Source organism: Varanus komodoensis, unplaced genomic scaffold (genome assembly GCF_004798865.1).
Source record: "Varanus komodoensis strain SLA01 unplaced genomic scaffold, ASM479886v1 scaffold1, whole genome shotgun sequence".
Taxonomy (NCBI): domain Eukaryota; kingdom Metazoa; phylum Chordata; class Lepidosauria; order Squamata; family Varanidae; genus Varanus; species Varanus komodoensis.
In genome coordinates, this window is record NW_025335268.1 from 62534512 (window position 1) to 62556215 (window position 21704).

General features: G+C 40.0%; 1 protein-coding gene across 2 annotated transcripts in view; it reads left to right on the top strand.

The window, feature by feature from the left end:
* Window positions 1-17188, top strand: part of USP45 (ubiquitin specific peptidase 45) — a 60255-nt gene extending 43067 nt beyond the window's left edge. For both annotated transcript variants that reach the window (XM_044427402.1, XM_044427411.1), the window contains exons 12-18: window positions 1741-1797; window positions 2699-2845; window positions 6875-7565; window positions 11705-11802; window positions 13063-13149; window positions 13995-14148; window positions 16422-17188. In XM_044427402.1, coding sequence (XP_044283337.1) covers window positions 1741-1797; window positions 2699-2845; window positions 6875-7565; window positions 11705-11802; window positions 13063-13149; window positions 13995-14148; window positions 16422-16552 — 1365 coding nt within the window. In that variant the 3' untranslated portion in view covers window positions 16553-17188. The remainder of the gene's footprint in view (window positions 1-1740; window positions 1798-2698; window positions 2846-6874; window positions 7566-11704; window positions 11803-13062; window positions 13150-13994; window positions 14149-16421) is intronic.
* The last annotated feature ends 4516 nt before the right edge of the window (window positions 17189-21704 follow it).

Genomic DNA, 21704 nt, shown 5'->3' on the forward strand with positions numbered 1-21704 from the left:
AGAAATGTTTCTTTTTTTCTCCTTCTCTCCCCCCTCCCCTGCTTTTTGGAAAGTTTACTTGAAGAGTATACATGAACAGGTAGCACCAGCAAGAAGAATAAGCAGAGCCAGGAGCCTCAGGGACTGGCCATGGGCTTCTCTGTTTTCCAACTATGCTGAATCCTGGTAGATAGATAGATAGATAGATAGATAGATAGATAGATAGATAGAGAACTGTCCAGTGGCCTCCTAGTTTTATTAGTCAGCATTTTTCCTATTGCTGCATCCTTTGGGTTATTTGGTTGTTGTCCTTCTGCTGATTGAGTTTTCTCCTGCCACACCATCAAAGAGCAGCATAATAATTATTTGTCAACGATCACTCCAGTCTGCCATGTCGTAGCAATATACTCATTAGTACTGTATGTCTGTTGAATAAATAGTGTGGTAGCTTGCCACACACATGGCAGATTGGAGCCGGATCTACTTCCATAGAATTGTGCGATATTCTTTACCACATTTTTGCGTGGAACATCATTGGAAAATGAATCACTCTTTGTAAGAGTTTACCTTCCTGTAACAACTGGGTAAACTAATGCACCATTTGTTCCCAGGGTATCACCTGATCAAGAATAACTGCAACAAGTACGCTGTACAACTTTTTATTCCAGGAAATTACTGAGTCTGATGTGCATTCAGTACTTCATCAGCAAACATCATAGAACATGTCATTGCGCCAAAGCGTTGCAAGCAGCTTGATCCATGCATATGGCGAGCATTGGGGTGCCAGAAAGTTTACAGATTATTTTATATCATTGTGGCCTCATCCTTGCAATACATTTGATGCTGGTGTCAGGCATTTGCTGTCTACAGCCCTGGTAAACAAGTTCCCAGCTCAGATAACCTTGCCAGCATTGGCAGGGACTAGTTACTGGAAACCGGTGCCCTGAAACAAAAATTTGGCTTGCATGTTGGACATGCAGAGTGCCTGTGCATGGGCAACAATTCTAGAATCCTTCTGGCAGGCTCCATACTTGCACAGCTGTAGCTAGACACTTCATTTTGATTCTACACCCACCCTGATCCACAGTATCTGGAAATAGTTTATTAGCGCCTTCCCAAACGCAGATCTCTTTGAAAAAGACAACATCCATCTTCAAACAAATGAGACTCCCCTAGAAACAAACTTTTCATTCCGTCTTCTGTACTGATTTGTTTCTTTCATTTCTATATTTCTCAAAGTGCTCTTATTGGTATAGGCACATACTGAGAGAGTTCAGGTTGGTGAGGTCTGGACAGATTCTGGTGGGCTGGAGCAGGGGGAACCCACTAAAAAATTCTGGTTGTATTCATTGTTAGGCTTATGTTAAAGCAGAACAGTTAAAATGAAAGGGACTTGATTTAGATTGGCATTGAATAGAGGCCATTGGATACATAGGGCCTGTATTAAAATTCATAGCTATTTTAATAAATGAAAAAATAAGTTCTAAAGTGTCTGTCCATTTGTTCTTAAGCCAAAAATTCCATTCCTACATTTGGATTTTAGCAGAGTGTTTATAGTTCTGTTCAATTGTTTGTTTTTAAATTAAAAAAATGAATTTGTGGGTGCTCAAATCCTGGGACATTATTTCTGTTATGTTCTTGGCTGCATGAAGTAAAGCTTAAAATGTGTTCTTTAATTAGCTGGATACTACTTTTGTTGTATGATGTGATCCAAAAAAGCTGCATATTCCATTTTGAGATTTTTTAAAATTTCTTTCTAAGATTTCCACAGTAAAGGAACCTTTCATTGATCTTTCACTCCCTATAATAGAAGAGAGGGTAAGCAACACATTATTTAATAACCACAACTGCTGATTTTAATGCATGCTGTTGTCATGTTTGAGGATGACTGAACACTCACCAAACTGTGGTTTAGAGTGTCAGCTATGAAATTGTGTCTGGGATTAGTTCCCAACATTAAATATATATTGGTACTTTGAAAATTGCCTTAACTTTACCACCTGTACTGACCAAAGGGGATTAGTCTTAAGTATTATATGCATATAATTGTGTGTATGTGGAGAACCTTTTAATATATGTAGATGTAGGGTGATTTGTCAATAAAAAATCTTCATTTTTTATTGTAAATTCACACATTCTTGGTTTAGTCAATTCCCTGTAGGCACAACAAATGATGCACTATAACTCTTAACCTAACCCTTCATCCTATAAAGATACAACATCTTCAGACTATATGGTAATTTAACAAATATCTTCATTGGAAACTGGGTGATATCAGTGCTGTGGTATTTCAGACAAATGTGTTATTAGAACACTTTCTGATAGATGCAGGTCCTCAGCTGGCTAAAGATTTGAGTGCCACATGTCATTGGAATAAGCCAGTAGGAGGGTTCGAATTGGATGGGACCCGGCAGGCCTATGTACAAGTATAATTTGTTCTATAAATAGAGCAATTTTAAACGCATCCTTTAGCCTGAATGTGGACAGCTTGTGCCATTCTAGGTACTTCAGCCTACAACTCCCCTGACTCCTCCCCATTAGCTTTGCTAGCTAGGTTCGATGGGAGTTGTAGGCCAAAATCTCTGGAGAACTACTAGTTGCCCACCTTGATGTAAACCAGCACAGTACTATTTAGGATAGATGAGGTGTGGAAAGGAACCTATATACAGAAATGTTTGGATATAGTATGTTCCACCCTGAAACTACACTTATCTTCTAGATCTCAAAACCTGCTCCTTTTGGAAGAACAAATAAAAGTAAACACATACAAGAAACTGATGTTGATCAATACAGCGGTTCTTCTCTTACTGCTCTCAATAATCAACAATCAAAACAGGCTAGGAAGCACTCATTAACAAAGGACAAGGTAAGAAGGTAGTAACATGACTAATATGCACATTATTACAAATACTCTTAAGACAAAGTTCTCATTTCTTGTAGGTATCTGAATAGCTGGGGACTCAATCTGCATAGCACATGACTCTAGCACAGCATTACACAGTTTGGAAGTCTAAATCTTAGTCTTCTGAGGCTCATAATGTCATATTAATAAATTGTAAGGCTTTTAAAAGAATGCTTATAACTAAGAAGTGTGTGTTTGTTTAGGCGTATGTGGTATAGGGCCTTAAAATTATTCTTCTTATTTAGAATCTTCTTTTAAATTGTATGCTTATTTCACTCTGTCTTCCATCCTCATTTTCTGCACTCATGTCCAGGTTTGCTCCTGGCTGCAAATGCAGGCAGTACAGAGCTGGCCAAGAGAGCAGACAAATAAGCATTAGTGCCATTTGGTGGATCAGTTGGCAGGGTGTGCTATAGGAGCAGTAAAGCCAGCATGGCTTCCCTGGAGACTTGGAGCATGATTTCCATTATGTACTCGGCCTCCAGTGGCCCAAGGGCCTAAGAACTATAGTTGAGTTTCTTAACATGTTTCCTCCCAGTGCTGATAATGGCACACTGCTGATATGCCAGACTAGCAGCATAGGAAATACCGACATACCTGCTGCAAATGTTCTGCTATGCATTACTTTACAGGAAAGTATTTTAAAAGAGCGATACCTTCACCTACTTTATAATATTGAAAGTTGGTAACCGATATCATTTAGCCTCTAATAGATGAAGAGAGTGTCTTGCTAAGCATCTGAGTAGCAAACATACTGCCTCTGAGGCACTCGGCAGCATTTCTTATTTCCTGCTCACTTTATTTTCTCCCAAAAGCTGTGAAGTTCAAAAAGCACAATTGCTTGCAATCTAAAGGCATTCCTTTACATTTGGACAGCATTAATCATTACAGTTTCCATTATGATAGATGAGATTTGATTTTTCACGGCTTACCATTGTTCTTTTCCCCTCCCTCCCTCCTTCTCTTTCCAGGATTATATGTTGTGATTTAGATTTGAAAAACTGTGTTGTTAGCGCATCTCCTATTTGCTATTTCTATTTATTCATTCAGGTCTGGAGAGTGCATAGTTATATTTCTAGACAGCATTAAAAAAGAATGTCCTTGAGCAGCAATCCCAGAATCTGGAATAATGGGTACATCAGACTTTGTTCAAAGTCCTGCCATCATATGCATAGTAGCAAAGTTTTTGAAGGAATAGTGGAAGGCAGTTAATCTATAGTCTGTCTATAAAATATTTTAGCACTTAGAAAGCATCTTCATCCATTCTCAAGGTCATGGTAGGTAATATTAAGCCCATGTGCCAAAAATAGTAATCGTGGTATGTCCCCTGCTGCCTCTTCATTTCTCCCTGTTTTAAAAGGCAAGACATATGAGAGTGCTCAGCCTGCATGTGGGCAACTCCAGTGTGGGCTTAAAATTCCCTAGATGCAGTTGCTTAGGGCAACAGTCTTCCAAGGACATCAGACTAATTGGAAAATCCATTGAGGTAGAATGAGTTCAGCAAAAGTGCCAAGAATTTGAAGATTTTGTGCTGGAGATTAACATGTCAAGGCTCATGACAGGTAATTCACATAACACAGATTATTGTTTGAGTAGGATTTAAACCCTAGATTACTTGTAAGTCAAACATAATTTCTGTTATGCAATTGTGTTTATGGGAGGATTTGCAAAAGCTTTTCAAATAGAACTCATCATATTGAAAGCACTCCTAAGATTTGTGTCTTCCATGTTACAGTTCCAGGTTAATTTCCTTATGGTGAACTTGTGGTTGTTCTTTACTGGCTTATTGGATGTAAAATAATGTGTGTGCTTTGTTTGCCTTATACAGAAGCATATTTTTGTTAGAAAAACAACTTAAATAAGGTGTAATACATTTCTTAACATTAACTCTTGTCCCCTGCAACCTTTCATGGGGAATTTACATCGGCTCAGATCACATTGTCTTTGTGTGGTATTACTGTGTTTTATACTTCCCTTGTTTAGCACACATTAAAGAAGTTGTGAATGGCAATATCAGAATAAGAAACCCGCTCTTCTATGCAAATATACAAACTTACGTATGTTCTAAAGAGAGAGGGAGGATAATGATTTAAAATTGTTTATTTAAAGATCAAGATTAAAGCAATAGGAAATCAAAATATTTACTGAGAAGGTAAATGGAGATGGTCTAAGGAAGGCTTTACCAGCCTATATCTATATGGTTCACTTTTCTTGTGGTTAGTTCCTTACTAGTAGAAAGCTTTCTTGTTCTGTCCATCCCCAGTCATAGACATCATTAACTTGTATGCCTGTCACACTGATTTCAGTGGACCTTAATAGTTTAGAATTATCACCTAAGGGATATTTATCATCTTTAACCTTTATATGAAAGATTTCTTTGAAAGAGAAATGCCTGTTCCAAACGCCATGTGTTGGGATGCGATGTCCCCAGCCAGAAAGCTAGCTGCATCTGAATCCCCAAGGGCATTTGGAAGAAATCCACAGGGAAGGCTTTTAAATTCCTGTTGGCAAGCTAATAGTTTTGCTGATAAAAGTTAAACTTCACAGTGTTAGGAACTGTTCAATACTATTAGTGCAATCAGCTCCTGTTAGAACTCAGTACTATTTTTAAAATATTTAGCATGTTTGTACACATTACTTTCCATAGTGGTTTCAAATCCTGCTTATTGCCCACATCGAACCCAACCTCAATTGCCTTTCCTTAAGAATAATCCATCCATGAAAGACAGTAGAACTGCAGTTGTCAAAAGGAGCAGCTGCCACTGTTTTTTATTGCGGAAATGCCCTTGCAATAGATGAACTTTGAAAATATTAAAGGATGGGGCTTAGATCAGAATTTAAGCGTTCTGCTTAATTATTAAGCCAAGGTTTATTATTTTTAGGGGCAATTAACCTGGAATGAGTTTGATTATGTTTATAGTTCTTCTTTGTTATTATTTGTGTTTATGAATTAATGCAAGATGGAAGTTAATACATATGTGCATGCATACATACATGATCTTAACTAAAAGAAGAAATTATAGGCTAAATCAAAGGTTCCAAAATCAACCAAGAGACAGAAAGAAGAGATCCTCGGAAGAGTTCTGCAGATGTGGTACACCACACTCCTGACCCCGGTCTTCAGGGACAAGGCAGGCAGGTTCATCTGGGAACAGATAGTAACTTGATTTAAGCCTTTTGCTGTTTTTAAAGATAAGTGCTAGGGTTCAGAAACCAATAAGCAACTTGATTGTGGAATGCCAAACAATAACCCGACAGCTGCGCTTTGCACCAGTTCAGAAGTACTGGCCCAGCAATGTGAACAGGCAGGGTCCCAGCAACAACCATCTCTGCTGCTCTGTAGAGAGCTTCCTTTATGCAACAAACTGAACATGCTACATTTTCTTTTGGAGAATGGGGGTGTAGGGAGGCAGGGAATAGACTCAAGAAGGTAGAAGGGTGCTAGTGAGAACCTCACTAAAGATCATTTTTAAAAGCATGTAGATGCTTGCTTTAACCATGTCTTAAACACATACATGGCAGGCAGGCAGGCAGGCACGCACCATATTCAGATACTATTAAAAGTGCTGAAACTCACCATGTGAGCGGATACACCCTGGACCAAATAGCTCCGGGCTGGTAACACACACAGCCCTGCCCATCAGTGCCCATGTACACAGTACAAATACAGCAAGAAGGCCTTTGTGAGTAGAACTGTGTGTGCATGGGTTTCCACATTCTTTGGAACCTTGTATGAATCCTGCAGAAGCCCAAGTGCATACAGATGTGCTTACATACCCAAAGGACTCCTGGCTGCAGGCATTCATGCTGTACCAATGGACAGAGCTGTAATACTCTGTTACAATCAAGCATGGGGCTACTGGGCATGGCTTGTTTCTGCTTTCCTAACTCCTAAATAGGGCTAATATGAAAGTGTGTGTTATTACAGTTTTTTATGAATTTTGAAGTGCTCTGCATTTCTTTTTTTTTCCCATTCCTTTTCATACTTAATAGAACCAAGTAAACCATGAAAGAAGATTTGCCAAGAAATCCTCTCCTGGAGAAGAAGGAACAAGTCCTCTTATTATGCATGAAAAAATCAGAAATGTTAAAGCTGAAGGCAGAGCTAGTGGTTCATACGCAAGAAATGGCAATACAGCAATGGACACTACAGCAAATGGAAGTCAGACAGAAGGCAGTGAAAAAGAAGCCAGCCATTCTGAAAGTAGCCTTGATGCAGACAGTGAGGCCTCTGAAAGCGAAAGTACTTTGAAGCAAACAGCTTCAGTTAGAGCTGGTAGCACATCTGCTTTGTGTACTGATGGGCACAAACCTTTTTCTGCAAATAATAAAATACAATGCAACACATCAAGCAATGGCAATACAGAGGCGCTTATTAGTGCCGTGTCAAATCTTGAGTTGGGCAGTCGAGTCTGTGAGATGGAAAAGCCCCTTACTCGGGATCCACTATTTAATCTGTCGAACAACGTCACCTTTTCAGCAGAGAAACCCCCATTGCTGCAGAACCCTCAGAATGCTTTTCAGACTCTTTCGCAGAGTTATGTAACTAGTTCTAAAGAATGTTCAGTTCAGTCGTGCCTCTACCAGTTTACATCAGTGGAACTGTTAATGGGAAACAACAAGCTTTTGTGTGAAAACTGTACAGAATGGAAGCAGAAACACCAGAAGAAAGCAAATTCCGCAGGTAACACACTGGTGATTGAATATATTATTCATTTTGTTTGCCTTTTCCACATAATGACATACCCATGGAGGGGTTGCTGTTAGGTGTTTGTTAGCCTCAGAAGCAGTCCCCTTCCTCCCTTTTGTATGGCATATTGCTTTTGAAATTGGAAGAAATGTCAAATGCCTTTTATGACTTGACATGGAAACCGGCTGTTAAAAGATGAAATATTGCTTAGTTGGGCTTAAAGTTGATCTTTGACTTCTGACTCATGTAACAGAAGAATTCTGAACTTGATGCCCAACATGATGCTATTCTTTGTACTTGCAAATCTTTTTGCCCGTGGCATAGTTCTTTCACACTCCTACCCCTTTTCAGCCCATTACATTTATATTATACAAATGGGGCCTGCAACAAACCATTGCAAAATAGAACACTTTTTCCAGTTCTTTGTGGCCATTCAGCATTTCTTTCTTCCAGAATGCTTCATTCTAATCCCACCTCCAAACAGTCATCATTGCACTCTCACTTTATACCCAGCTTAGTCCCTCACTGGGCTGTTTAGTTTCATTTCTCCCTTTGCCCTAGTTAGGAGTGGTTGAATCAGTATGGTATACTGCTACAGACCCTGGCTTTCCTTTCCTTTACATCCCTCTTGTGTGGGGATGGTGGTATTTTAACTATATAAGGATAGGCTGGAGTACAGAACATCTTATAATCCAAGGTCAAAATTCCATTTGAGAAATTTCTTGGAGACCACATCGCAGTTGTGTGTGGAAAGAAAGGAAAAAGGGGAAAGGTCAAAATTACCACCATATTTTAGCTTAGAGCTTTTGCTACTATTAACTCTGTCTTAAGAGAAAAAATACAGCTTTTTAGAGCTGAGAGAAGAACTCCAACAAACCCAGGGGAAAAAATTATGGTTGAGGGTAAGGGGCATGGCCTGCTGGGAACTCCTGGAGCCCCAGTGAGGTCCATTTGGTCCTTGAGCTTGAGTTTATGTATCCCTGAGATAGGGAGGCAGCAAATGGATCCATCTCCTGCAAAAGAGTCTACTGCTGATGCAGTCAGAGTATTCTAAAAACTTGAAGCAATCCAGGTTAAACCAAAGTGACAGACAGTACAAAGCATCTTGGTTGATTAAATATATGCATATTCACTAATTACATAATTCATTCCAATTGTATTATTATTTTTTTGTGATTGATGTATTCTGATTAATACCATGTTTGCCATGTGTCTCCCTGTCATTTTGTGTTACAGTAATGCCCTCTGGTGTCCAAAATACATATAAAATTTCAGCTTTTTTTCCAATTGATGTATCCTACCAAGCGACACTGCAAACTTCTGGGCTCTTCCCGGTTCACACAACCTCATTGCCCCCACTGCTGGAATGAGGATCCTGACAGGTTTTGGCTAAGGCATTCAGTGTGGATAAGTGCATGGTCTTGCACTTGGGATATAGGAATGGATGTCAAAAGTACAGGTTAGGGGACAAGTGGCTGGTGAGCAGCAGTTGTGAAAAGGATCTCGGGATGCTGGTCAGCTGCAGGCTAAACATGAGTCAGCAGTGTGATGTGGCGGTCAAGAGGGCAAAAACCACCCTTGGATGTATAGCCAGAAGCATGGCTACTAGATAGAGAGAAATATTACTACCACTCTATACAACTCTGGTGCACCTGCAGCTGGAGTACTGTGTTTGGTTCTGGGCTCCACATTACAAGAGAGATATAGCAAGGTTGGAATTGGTGCTGTGAAGGATGGTGGCTGGTTTGCAGGGTTCCCATATAAGGAGAGACCGATGGAGCTGGATCTCTTCAGCCTTGAGAAGAGGAGACTCAGAGGCAACCTGTTAGTGACATAAGGGTACGTCACACAGACCTGTTGTGACCTGTTCTCCCCTGCAGATGAGGGCAGGACATGTTCCAATGGAGCACAGCTCAGGCAACCAAGATTCAAGTAGAATGTCAGGAAGTACTTCCTGATGATTAGGCCCCTAGGGCATGGAATGGGCTTCCACAGGAGGTGGTTGAAGCCCCATTGGGGAGGGTGGTTAAGGATAGGCTTGGACATGCATATGGTAGGGATGTCATGAATGGAGCCATCTGGAGCTGGGGGGGGGGGGGTCAAACTAGATGGCCCAGGAGGTCCTTTCTAACTTGCTCTGTTTTTCTGTTTCTGTGTTTTCCTGAAGAATTCAACAAGAAAAGCTTTCCCACTATTGCTTTTAATCTGTTTTAAAAGCCATATAAGGTTGTAGTCATGGAATTGCTTGGAATGTCATCTTGCATTCCAAGTATCCCCAAGCTAGTGCCCCCAGATGTTTTTGACCACGGCATCACTAACTATTAGCTATTATATTTAGAGCTGTTGTAGTCAAAACATCTAGAGGGCACCACCATGTGGAGAAAAACTGTTCTTTTAATCCAGTGGAATAAAGAAATTAAGTCTTAAACTATTGAAAAAATATGTGGTTTTATTCCAAGAAGTAGCTTGCAAAAAATCTTTTTTTTTTTTTTTTTTTGCAAATCTCTGCAGGCATTTATTTATAAAAGCTGACACATAAAGAAGGTGCACACTTGGGCAAAATCTATTCAGCTCCTTCTTAGAATAAAACCGCATATGCTGTTTCAACATCCTGTACCTTCATCTCTTTATTTCACCAGATCATTTTGGCTGTTCTCCAGTTTTGTTTAACTGTTACATCGTAATGGGTTCTTGAGAACAGATTTCACAGTTTAGGATGTAGGCATCCAGATTTTGTACTAGAATTTTTATATTGGCTTTACATATGAGATATTTGGGAAGGAAATTGGAGAGAGAATGTATGGCTATGCTTTAATGTGCACTTGTAAAGGTGGTAGACTGTCAAGGTATTATTAAATTATAACTTTTTTCAAAGTCTAGGGAAAGAGAAGTGTAGATTGGTATTATAAACAAATTTAAGTTCGTTTGGGATCATTGTGGAATCTGTTCGTGGTAGTTTGCCATGCAATATGTTATAAAGGGGTCATTACTTCTGTTTATTTTTTGCTGCATCCCACCAGCCCCTCCCTGCTTGTCATTGCATGTGAGTGAGGGGAAAGCATGCTAATAGGTAGCAGTGGTGGCCAGGAGGGAGGGCAGGAAAGCACAGTGCAAGTGCTATGGAATCTGCCATGCCTAGTGATGTCTCTGTTAGAAAAGATGAGAGCGTACTCATGCCAGCTACAGCAGGGCAAATCTGTGCTAATGTGTTTCCAGTTTGGATTCAGGAGGGTATGCAAACAGGGTCTCAGTTCAGACTTAACAATTTTGGGATGATAAACCTTAATTCTCTTGTTTGTCTAAGGGGTTTTAATGTTTGCAAATAACCCAGAGGACTATTCCCAGGATCCTCTGGGTTATTGGGGTGGTATATGAACACAATAAGTAATCAGTCAGAGACTAAAGATTATGCTTGTGGACTTCTTTATTGCTCTTCACTTTTGTGCACCTTTCTTAGGCACCCAATAGCCATATACTTGCCTTGCCTGCACTAGAGTTTCCTTGGATGCACTGACCAGAAAATTTTGGTTTAATCTCTGCTTACAAAACAAGGTGTGAAATCATGGTATCTGACCTCACAGGAAACTGGTTTAAAGAGACCAGGATAGAACACTGAACCCCTGGGTACAGGGAAAGAGGGCAGATAGCATGTGGGCATTTGACAAGTTCTTCAGCAAATGCAACATGGTTTATTGTCCTGAGATTATTATGTTTGAACCAGACTGGCATATTTTTCATTCAATCATTTAACCAGAATCAGCTGCAATATGCTCAAATGAGTGGTAAATTAAAGCAAATGGGTTCATATTGTGCTTATATCCCCTCTTTCTCTAAGAAAACAAGTTAACTGAAGTTACTAGCTTTTCCTGTTTTTGTAATTGCTTTGAACCCTTTTTAACCCTGTTAATTGAATTCTGAGAGTCAATATTTCAGTGGAAAGATGTTATGAAAATGTGGTTGGTTTTAGAGACCTGACTGTTTATTCAACCTAGGCTGTCATCTGCTAAATGGAAATACTACTTGCCTATTAATCTTCCCCAATTTTTGTGGAGAGTGTCCTGCAATACACATGTTAAATGTGCTACAGAAATAATGTGTTGTGACTTTTTAATTGGTGTATTTTCTCTGTACAGAAAAGAAAGTAGAAGGTGCATATACAAATGCCAGGAAGCAGCTGCTAATTTCTTCTGTTCCAGCTGTTCTTATTCTCCATCTGAAAAGATTCCATCAGGTGAAGCCCTAAAATATTATTCTTTTTTTAAATTGCTGGATGGACAACTTATGACCTTCCAGGTGTTTTATTCTACAGTTTCTATCAGCCCTATTCAGCATAGTCAATTTTGAAAGACCTTAGAACTTGGGAAGGGTATACAGTAGGCTAAAAAGTTAGATAAATATAAGCAGTGTTATTGAGAAGAGAAGCTTTGTAACTGAGTTCTAACTACATCTAATTGAAATTCAATCTACTGGTTTTAGAAGAAAGTTGCAAATACAGATTATTAATATATGGTAAGAAAAATGCCAACTTTTTCTTTCAATTTAAAGCTCTCTTTTCCTTTTTTCTGTTGTTCCATCCAAACAATATAATGTGATGCACTGTGGGAAAAGCCTTTTAGAGGAGCTTGCTGAAAGTATTCACACATCTAATAGTGCACAAAAGGTGATGGAGAAAAGGGCATAAAGAGGAAAGGTTCTCTCTTTTCTCCTCCCTTTTCTTGCTTGGGTTACTCCTCCTGTGTGTGAAGCAGGAGCGATGTGGAGGGTGTGGTGGGGGGAGGAAAATGGTGGATGCAGGTTGGAGTAGCTGTCAAGTTTCAAGTTGGCTCAGGAAATTTCTCAGTATTTTCTGATTTTGGTAGGAAAATACTTGGAAAAAACCCAACCCAAGGTAGGGCATCAGTGGATATACCTATAATGTGAGTACATATAACGTGTAAATCTTTTGATCCTAGCAGGCATAAGTTCAATATTTTTAAAAGGACAAATCAGTTCTCTTTTAATGAAAGAGTCTGCTGTAGTTTCACTGTAGAATTATCCTCCTTTAGCAGACTTGGTCCTGTTATATTGTACATAGGAAGAGAATAATGTTTGTCTTTAGATCTGGAAGGAAAAACATCTTTGATAGTGGATCTTTAGAATTCAGTAATTCTGAGATTTTTTAAATAAAATGTATGTTATAATTCTATTTGTACTTTACTGTAGATGCCACACTTAATAAAGAAGTATGTCTGTAACAGTGTGTACAAGGCATAATTTCATTAGGTGGAGAGCTGCAATTTATCTTTCTGTAATGCCCTTTGTGTATAGAATTTAGCAGCTCTGCTTATACTTAAAAGAAGATTGTTTTGCATGTGTATGTGTTCTGTTGCTATAACAAATATTGAAATTTTGTGTTTAAGCATTTTAGTATTGTGCTTTTCCAATTCAAGATCCAAATGGCACCTATGGAGAACTATTTTAAAATATTAAATATCTTTCATTACTTTTTAAGGCTGGGGTGAGTCTAAGGAAAGTTAACCGGCATGTGGATTTCCCACTAGTTTTGGACTTGACTCCATTTTGTTCTGTTTCCTGCAAGGTATGGCATATGGGAAGCACCATTTTTCATTATGCTTAAAAGTAATTTGCTAAGCTGCAGTTTTTAACAACTTTTGCTGTTATCAAGTGATTCCCAATACTGACCCTTAAAATGAATAGATATTTTAAACCTGTGCATTGACTATTTGCACATAACAAAAGCCTATGGGTTAAATAAACCATGGGCTGCTGGGGACAAGCAGGAGAAAGCAAATGTGCTACCTGTACTGTACCCTCTACTTCTGCTTTTACTCAATAGCCTAGAATTAGTTTATTTAAAGTTCTAAGCTAGATCTAGTTTGACACTTTTACAAGGAAGTGAGATGTAACTTAGATGTTTAAAAGTTTAGGCTGGTAGAAGAGAGTCCTGGCTATTATTCAGTCAATATCAGTGGAGCATGGTGTTCACCCCTGGACTATTGGTTTGCTTTGGGGTTTGATAACCTAGCAGTTAACCCAACAACCGGTCTGGATTTGGACATCATGTGCAATAACTTATAAGGGGACCAATGCTGAGTAAAAGCAGAAGTGGCAGGCATGTTGTAGGCAGCATGCCCATTCTCTTCAATCATGCACAACATCCTACGGGTTGTCGTTACATGTGAACCAGCTAGCAGAGTCTAATCACTCAGCCAAGATAGGATAATGAAATTGATTGAATAGTATTAAGGATCTCCTCTGGTAACCTAATATTTAATGAACTTGCTAAATTTCCTTTTATAACTGTCAAATGCAATCTAGTTAATGAACTCTGATTGCTAATTTGAATAGTAGAGCCTGAATATATTTGAAAACATGAAGAAATCATATTTCTTACCCTCTTTTTTTGTTTTGGTTTGCAAACAGAATGTGACAGATAGTGGGAAGGTTTTTTATGCTCTTTATGGAATAGTAGAACATAGTGGGTCGATGCGCGGAGGTCATTATGCAGCATATGTGAAAATTAGAGCACCATCTAAAAAGCTGTTGGAGCACATTTCTAGCAATAAAAATGTTCAAGGTATGTACTTAAGAAAAATTATATATTGTTGGGTCAAATGCTTCTAGAAATCTTGAATACAGTAAATTCAATGATGATGATAGAAGATATTATTTAAAAAGATGTCTGGCACACATTTTTCCATTGAAAGGATGCTCTAGATCAGTGGTGTTCAACTTTTCCACAGCTTGGAACTGGAGAAAACAGGAAAACCACCTCAGGGACTGCTGAGGCAGAAACAAAAAGCACCACAATACAGTATTCTGGGTATTAGTTTCAAATACAATACCAAACAAATGAAAATTCTGAAAACAACCAGAAACTGAGCAACGAAAATGCTAACAAAAGAATAAAATAGCGAAATCAGCACTGTGTGGTTCCCAGCCGGCTCCCACCTCCCTGCCCACTCCCAGCAGCGGCACAGCAGCACCCCCCCCCCACAAATGCAATGCCAACTGAGGAAGAGATGGAGGAGCACAGCCAGCCCCCATGCTGGTCCGTGGTTAGCGGGATGCACCCCACTTCCCAAGGACCAGCAGGAAATCTCCTGTGGACTAGTGGCTGAAGATTATTTATTTAGCGGACTTATATGCCGCCCCATTCGCCTAAGCCTCGGGGTGGCTTACAAATAAGTATCATTAATACAATAAAATGCAGTTGGAGACATCCTGGCCAAAGTTGTTAAAATCAATAAATAAAATCAGCAATTAAAATGCTGTTTAAATAAAAAGGTCTTGGCCTGGCGCCAAAAAGCAAATAACGGCGCCAGGTGGACCTCTCTGGGGAGTGTATTCCATAGGTTGGGTGCCACCGCAGAGAATGCCCTCCTCCGTGTACTCACCCTCCTAATGTCCTTCACGGATGGCTCCTGGAGAAGGCCCTCTGCCGCCGATCTCAAGGGGTGGGAGGGCACATACGGACGTAAGTGCTCCTTTAGGTAACCAGGACCCAAGCCGTTAAGGGCTTTATAGGTGATAACCAACACCTTGAATTGGGCCCGGACTGCAATGGGGAGCCAGTGAAGCTGATGGAGGACTGGAGTTATGTGAACACAACGCCCAGTCCCCGTCAGAAACCTGGCAGCTCTGTTTTGCACCAATTGAAGTATCCGGACCATCTTCAAGGGCAGCCCCATGCAGAGCACGTTACAGAAGATGTCCCAGTTTCCATGACATGCCAGGTTTATCAGAGGATGCTTAATCTGCAGTGAGCTGCAACTTGTGCCAGGTGGTATTTTGAATATAAAACACCTGATTGGGGTACTCTGGAGGTTACTGTGTTATGTGAAATCAGCCACTGTGGGTAATTTGAGAGCTGAATAAGTCACCCACAGTGGTTGGGTTCACACAGTACAGCAGACCTTCTGTTTGGGGATTACATATTCAAAATGTTACCCAGCTTGTTTTATGAGTCTGGCATGTCATGCAAACGTGGATGTTAACTTACTTGTGTTTCCAGTTTCTTACATTTCCTATTTTAGTTTCCCAACTATATTTACAAATGGTAATCCCAGCTGAAAAATCGTTTCTTCCATATTGCATGCAATATATCATCTAACATAATTTATAACTCTGTATTTTGCATAAATCTGGCATATAAATTGGCATCCTGAGAAAAGTTTTGTTTTGGGAAAATTCAGTGTGCAACCCTGTAAATTGCAGAGATGCACTTGTAGTGAGCGCATTTCTCATGAAATCTCAGAGGCCATAAAAGAGGAGAAATTCACAGTGTTTATACTGGGAATGTGGCATTCTTTTATTCACCTTCGTCCCCTGAACCCAGCCATTGAGTTCCTCACCCAAACATAGTCTGATGGAGACATCCAACAAAGTGGCTTCATTTATCAAGGCACACTTTAATTCTTTTCTTATGGTATGATACACTAGTCTATCACACAGCTTGAAAATTACTATGATTGGCAGTTTCCCTGATGAGCAATGTCAAGCTAAAGCAGCTTTCAAAATAATGTCTTCCATAGAATTGAACTAAGAACCTGAAAATAAAGACTGCCTCTATCCAGTGCTTTGATTGTGTAATTTCCCTGCCCCATTGACAGGGTTTTTCTTTTTTTGGGGGGGGGGGGGTCCAGATGATTGTAGCCCACTCTTGCATTCCCGCTGCTGTTTCTATTGACCAGAAAATATTCTTTAAGAAAGGAGTGTTAGTTTCAGGACCCTCCATTTGGAACCATACAACGTCCAAATGAATTTAATATAGTGTTGTACCTGCTCCTCTACCTGATTGTACATTTGGAGGTTTTTAATTGAAATTAATGACTGTTCTTTGCTTTACAGGTTTAAAAGAAGCTGTAGGACCATCTGTAGGACAGTGGGTATATGTCAGTGATACCCACGTACAAATGGTTCCAGAATCGAGAGTATTAAATTCACAAGCTTACTTGCTTTTCTATGAAAGAATGCTATAGCTATAAGAAGTGCTGAAAGCGTGATAATGATCACTATTATTTTGGCTTATTTAAATGCATCAGAAAATCATAGCATATCTAGTGTTGTGTCATTATCTCTGTTTTGATAAACGTCAACATGATTTCTTACTGAAAACCCATGGTTTGGATACAGAAACACAAAGCACTTTCATTCTCACACAGATACAGTGGCCATCTTTGTTTCTGGCAGCCGCATATCTTACCGGATATCTGTGGTTGCAGTCATAAAGAAGGAACTGAACTTCATGTTTCTCTGCAACAAAGCCCATATCTTTATAATTTAAATCCTTAAAAATATGAAACCAAATACTGACTTTCCAGTGTGGATCAGTAAGATCAACATGCATTTTAAAAACATTGATTGGATGAATTATCTTGGTCAGACTGAGTAGCCCCTGAATTTTCCTTAATGCAAAAGTCACTGGTGCATAACCATGGTTGAGTAGCATATTTGACACTTGAATTTTCTTGAAATGACTGCTGTATGTTAAGTTACCAACTGAAGAAATTGGGAGAAGGTATTGATAAAATAGTAATTATGTTAAGAAATACTCTAAAATATGGGTCCTCAAACTATGGCCCACGGGCCGGATCCAGCCCGCCATGCTAATTTATCTGGCCCGCCTCCGAGCTTTTGGACTTGCTTGGAGAAAACGATCTCTGAGTGAGTCCAAAAGCTCTGAGCCAGGGCAGGCATACTCAGTGGGAAGGCAGGCGTGATCATGGGCGCGCACGTGCAGGGAAGTCGGGTGTGATTGCAGTCATGCTTGGAGGGAGGGAGATGGCCATGATCGTGCTGGTGGCGGGGAGGGGGGGTGGGATGGCCGCGATCGCTCTTGCCTTCCCTGCATGAGTGTGCCTGCACCCACTGCCACCGCCGTCTTGCTGTCCTGCACCCACTGCTGCCACCTTTCAACTGGCCCCCTGTTGAAAAAGTTTGAGGACCCCTGCTCTAAAACAGTAAGTCCAAAATGTTTCTATAGCCTTGTTTTCTCGGAATTGTTCCAGTTTAGAATGTGTATGGTTCCAAACAAAATCTTGCAATTTGTGGAAACTTTAGCTGATGGGAGAACAACTTAGAGCCTTTCATATGCTTTGGCCTACAACTTCCATGATCCCTCATGGGATCCGTTGGCTATGCTAGCTCAAGCTAATGGGAGTTGTAGGCCTCAGCATGAGCTTTAGCTCATCAGGGAGCAATTTTCCATGAAGTTCTTGCCCTGGGAATGTATTTAAACATGCAGACTCTCATGTGCACTATGAAGATGGTACAAGCTGTAGAGAACTGTACCATATACCTTTTTCAAATCAATGCACAATTTTGAGTAGAACATGAAATTCACTGTCATTTTTGGATGAATCTGAAGAGCTAACCTCAAATGTGCAAGTACGATGATTTACTTCATACCCAGTGTTTTGGGTTGAATACTACCTTCAGATAATTCTTTATTTTCCTAAAGAACTCAACCTTTGTATAGTGTGATTTTCACAATATACACTGACTGTTGCATTGAATTACTTTTACATTAAAAGTAGGAGTAGGATACAGGTGAATGTAATCAATGCCTTACAAAGAGTCAGGTTTGTTCCTTCATTGTTATTTGCAATATATATATATTTATGTATGCAGTACAGAATAGTTAGGCTAGCTTCCCATGTGCACTGTGGTTTCTGACATTTTAAAAAAACAAGCATTATACCACATGTGAAGCTGCTTTCTAAGGAGCAAAGAATGGAGGATCAAAGCCCCCCTTTCCATTGAAGCCATTATATTCGAAGAGGCTTTTGATTGGGTTCAGACAACAGGATAACCCACATTCAAGGCTGGGGTATGGATTCATTGTGGATTGTTGCTGAACTGTGGATGGTTGTTGAAACATAAGCATAAACATGAATTATTATGTTTCCGAACCCAGCTGCCCTAATAAGACCAACTTGTTGACAGCAGACAACCCATGGAAAGAACCCATAGTTTACTGTGGCTTGATAGGCTCAGATGTCCCTTGTTTTAGCAAAAACCCATGGTCCAGTGACAACCCAAAATTAACCTATACTTTTCCCTTGCAGTCATTGGGTTATAAAGATAAGCACATTGAAGGGGTGCTTCAGGGGTAGAAACTGACTTTGGTTCTTCCCTCCATTAGCAGCCCCCAAAGACTCTCTTACAGGCACCGGTTGTGTGGTGGCAAATTTTGAAGCAAAGGTGCACTCATGATTGTAGTCGTAGCTATGTTCTGAAGGAAAGTCCAAAACACAGGCAACTGCGTTGATCTCTACATGTGTGGACACATGTACTATGGGTATGCCAGCATTACACATATGAATTACGCCTATAGCATAATAACCAATTGAGCAGCTGACAGTTGTAAACTAGTGATCTGGCAATGGGCAGTGTAGTAGTTAACACGTGGGACTGAATGGGGAGGCCTGAGACTGCCTGAGAAACAGAAAGAGAGGGACACAACATCTTCCCAACTAGCCTAGGACTTCTTTTTCTAAGAAGAAAAAGGAGGAGAAAAACATGATGTTGAAGTAAACAATTTGGTTTTAGCCACTTTTATCTCCATCTAGATCAGGTCTTTTATAAAGCTAATGGGTTTTCTAAGCTTCCCCCAAAATGCTTCCTGTTATAACAGGGAGAGCTCACAACATATTTTTTTCCTGGGGAAATTCCTAGGTACTGTGCAAATTGCCACAGGAACAGAGAACTTGTGGAGGACCAGCAGATGTCATCCTCATAATCCCTAATCAAAAAGTCTCAGTACTTTGACTCTTTGAATCCTGGTGTCACTACACCGTTGCCAAGTACCCTGTTGAATAGGCTGGGCTGTGTTAGAGTGGGAAGGAGAAGATCCCTGAAGATTTGGTAGGAATATGGGAGGTGGCTCTGACTGGATTTCCCTCTAGTCCCCCTTGTTACAGCTAACCCAATTCAGTAGGGTTCCTGGACCCTTAGATAAGCTTTGGGGTGGCAGTTGTTGGGTTGGGATGTATGATCTTCTGGGGGAAGGCAGGGAGAATATTTCACATGCACTGTGTCCCTTATTTCTGGACCTTCACTTTTGTCTAGGAGTGGTTCTAACAATAGACAAAAGGATGGGTGTGTGTGTGTGTGTTTTCTGCATGTGTGTATCCATGGGTAGATTCTGGGTATAATACAGCAACACATTCTGGAATTGGTACACATACGAAAATGATCAACTGCTAAATGATAACTGATGCATGTTATGTCTTATTTTTAAATTATTATTTAAATGCTTAGAAAATTCTGCCTGATTGGCACTAATGGATATTCAGGGTGATAGGAAGTAGGTTTAGGGCATGGGATCAATGAGCCAAATGGTAGCGACATTGATACTATGCCTTAATACCAGTAATGAAGAGAAAACTATCAAGAGAATATTGAGACCTATAGTGCCAGGAAGTACTTCTTGACAGTTAGGATCCCAAGGGTATGGCATGGGCGTCTACAGGAGGTGGTTGAAGCCCCATTGGTGAGGATGTTCAAGAATAGGCTGGACATGCACATGGTAGGCATGAGTGGAGCCAGTGGTCAGACTAGATGGCCTGTGAGGCCCCGTCTGACTTGCTATGCTTCTAATCCTTGATCATCCACCCATACAATGTAATCTTATATGTTTCTACTCAGAAGTAAGACCTGTGTTGTTCATGTACAACAAGAATGTTTTGGGTGAATATTCCCTTTTTGAGCATTTGGAACCTAAAGATGTAAGCATATGTAAGGCTTTTTCATCTATTTTACTAGAGAAGATGACTCCATGCTTGGAGAGTTTCTGATATGACTTGGTGCATGATGCCTGAATACATACACCTGAATAGTTTGTGCATCTGGATTGGTTTGTACACCAACAAGAGGGAATATTTCAGCAATGTTTTCAATGAAACAGCCTAAAATAAAAGTTCCTCAAATTTATAGAGAAAATGGTTCCATTAAAAGTTAAATGGGAAAGTTAAATCCCATCAGTTTACAGGAGAGAGAGTGAATGTTTTAATCATATAGATATCAAGCGAGATTTAATTGAGATTTAAGATGAGATCACTTCACTTTAGGCTTATGTTACTAGGACAATATTTATTACTTGTTTTTAGTGCTGCCTCAAAAGCCTATGGAACTTGAGCACTAGTTGTAGATGGAGCTAGCATAGCAAGTCCTGTGATTTTGGAAAAGGAGTCTCTTTTCCTTCAACTCCTTTGACATTTCCTTGAACCTCTGAGAATTCCACCTCCCCTTCTTTCAGTTGATTCCCCTTTTAGAATTCCCTGCACCAACAACACACACCTTTCTTTTCCACCTTAATAAAATGCCCATTAGATCCCATATCTCAGTACGTGCTTTCTTATCAGATCCAACATTTTCACAAATGGCTCGCTATCTTTAGACCTTTTCATCTCTCTAACATGCCTCCACTGTGGTGGCTCAGTCTGTAGTGACTCCATCTCTGATAACTACAAAACACTTCTGGGTCGGATAAATTGGTAGTGCATTGGTACTGAACAGCAGTTGAGGAAGCATCATCTTCTGGTTTGGTCTTGGAATTGCATGCCTTAGAACTTGATTAGAACAAAATGGGGATGTGGATAGGAGCGTCTGAAAATGGCAGCTTGGACAACCGATACTAAGGCAGTCTTTAAGTGCTTAGGAAGAAAGTGGAGGTTAAAAGAAGCCTAGATGTAGTCTCCATTTCTAAGGGAGTGGTGTGAGAACACTCCTAATCCAGCATAGAGGACTTCCTTAATGTGATGCTTTCCAAATGTCTTGGGTTAGAATTCCCATCATCATTGGCTATTGGCCATGCTGACTGGAACTGATGGGGATTACAGTCCAATAACTTTGGGAGGGCACCAAGGTACGGAAGGCTGACAGCCATGTGCATGACCTTGATTACTGAATGCAGGGATGTTTTTGCATGAGTTTCTCAGACTAATGTGTCATGCTCACAAGATTTGAGGTGCTTGCTCCTAGCTTCAGTGTAGTAGTTTAGTAAACATCCTTTGTGCTTTTTAGTAAAATGGCTTTTCTGGAAAAAAATATTGATCTATGGCTGTGATTTGTGAACCCCACTGGTCTGTCAATATCAAAAGGACGTGCTCAAATAAAATATTTATTTAG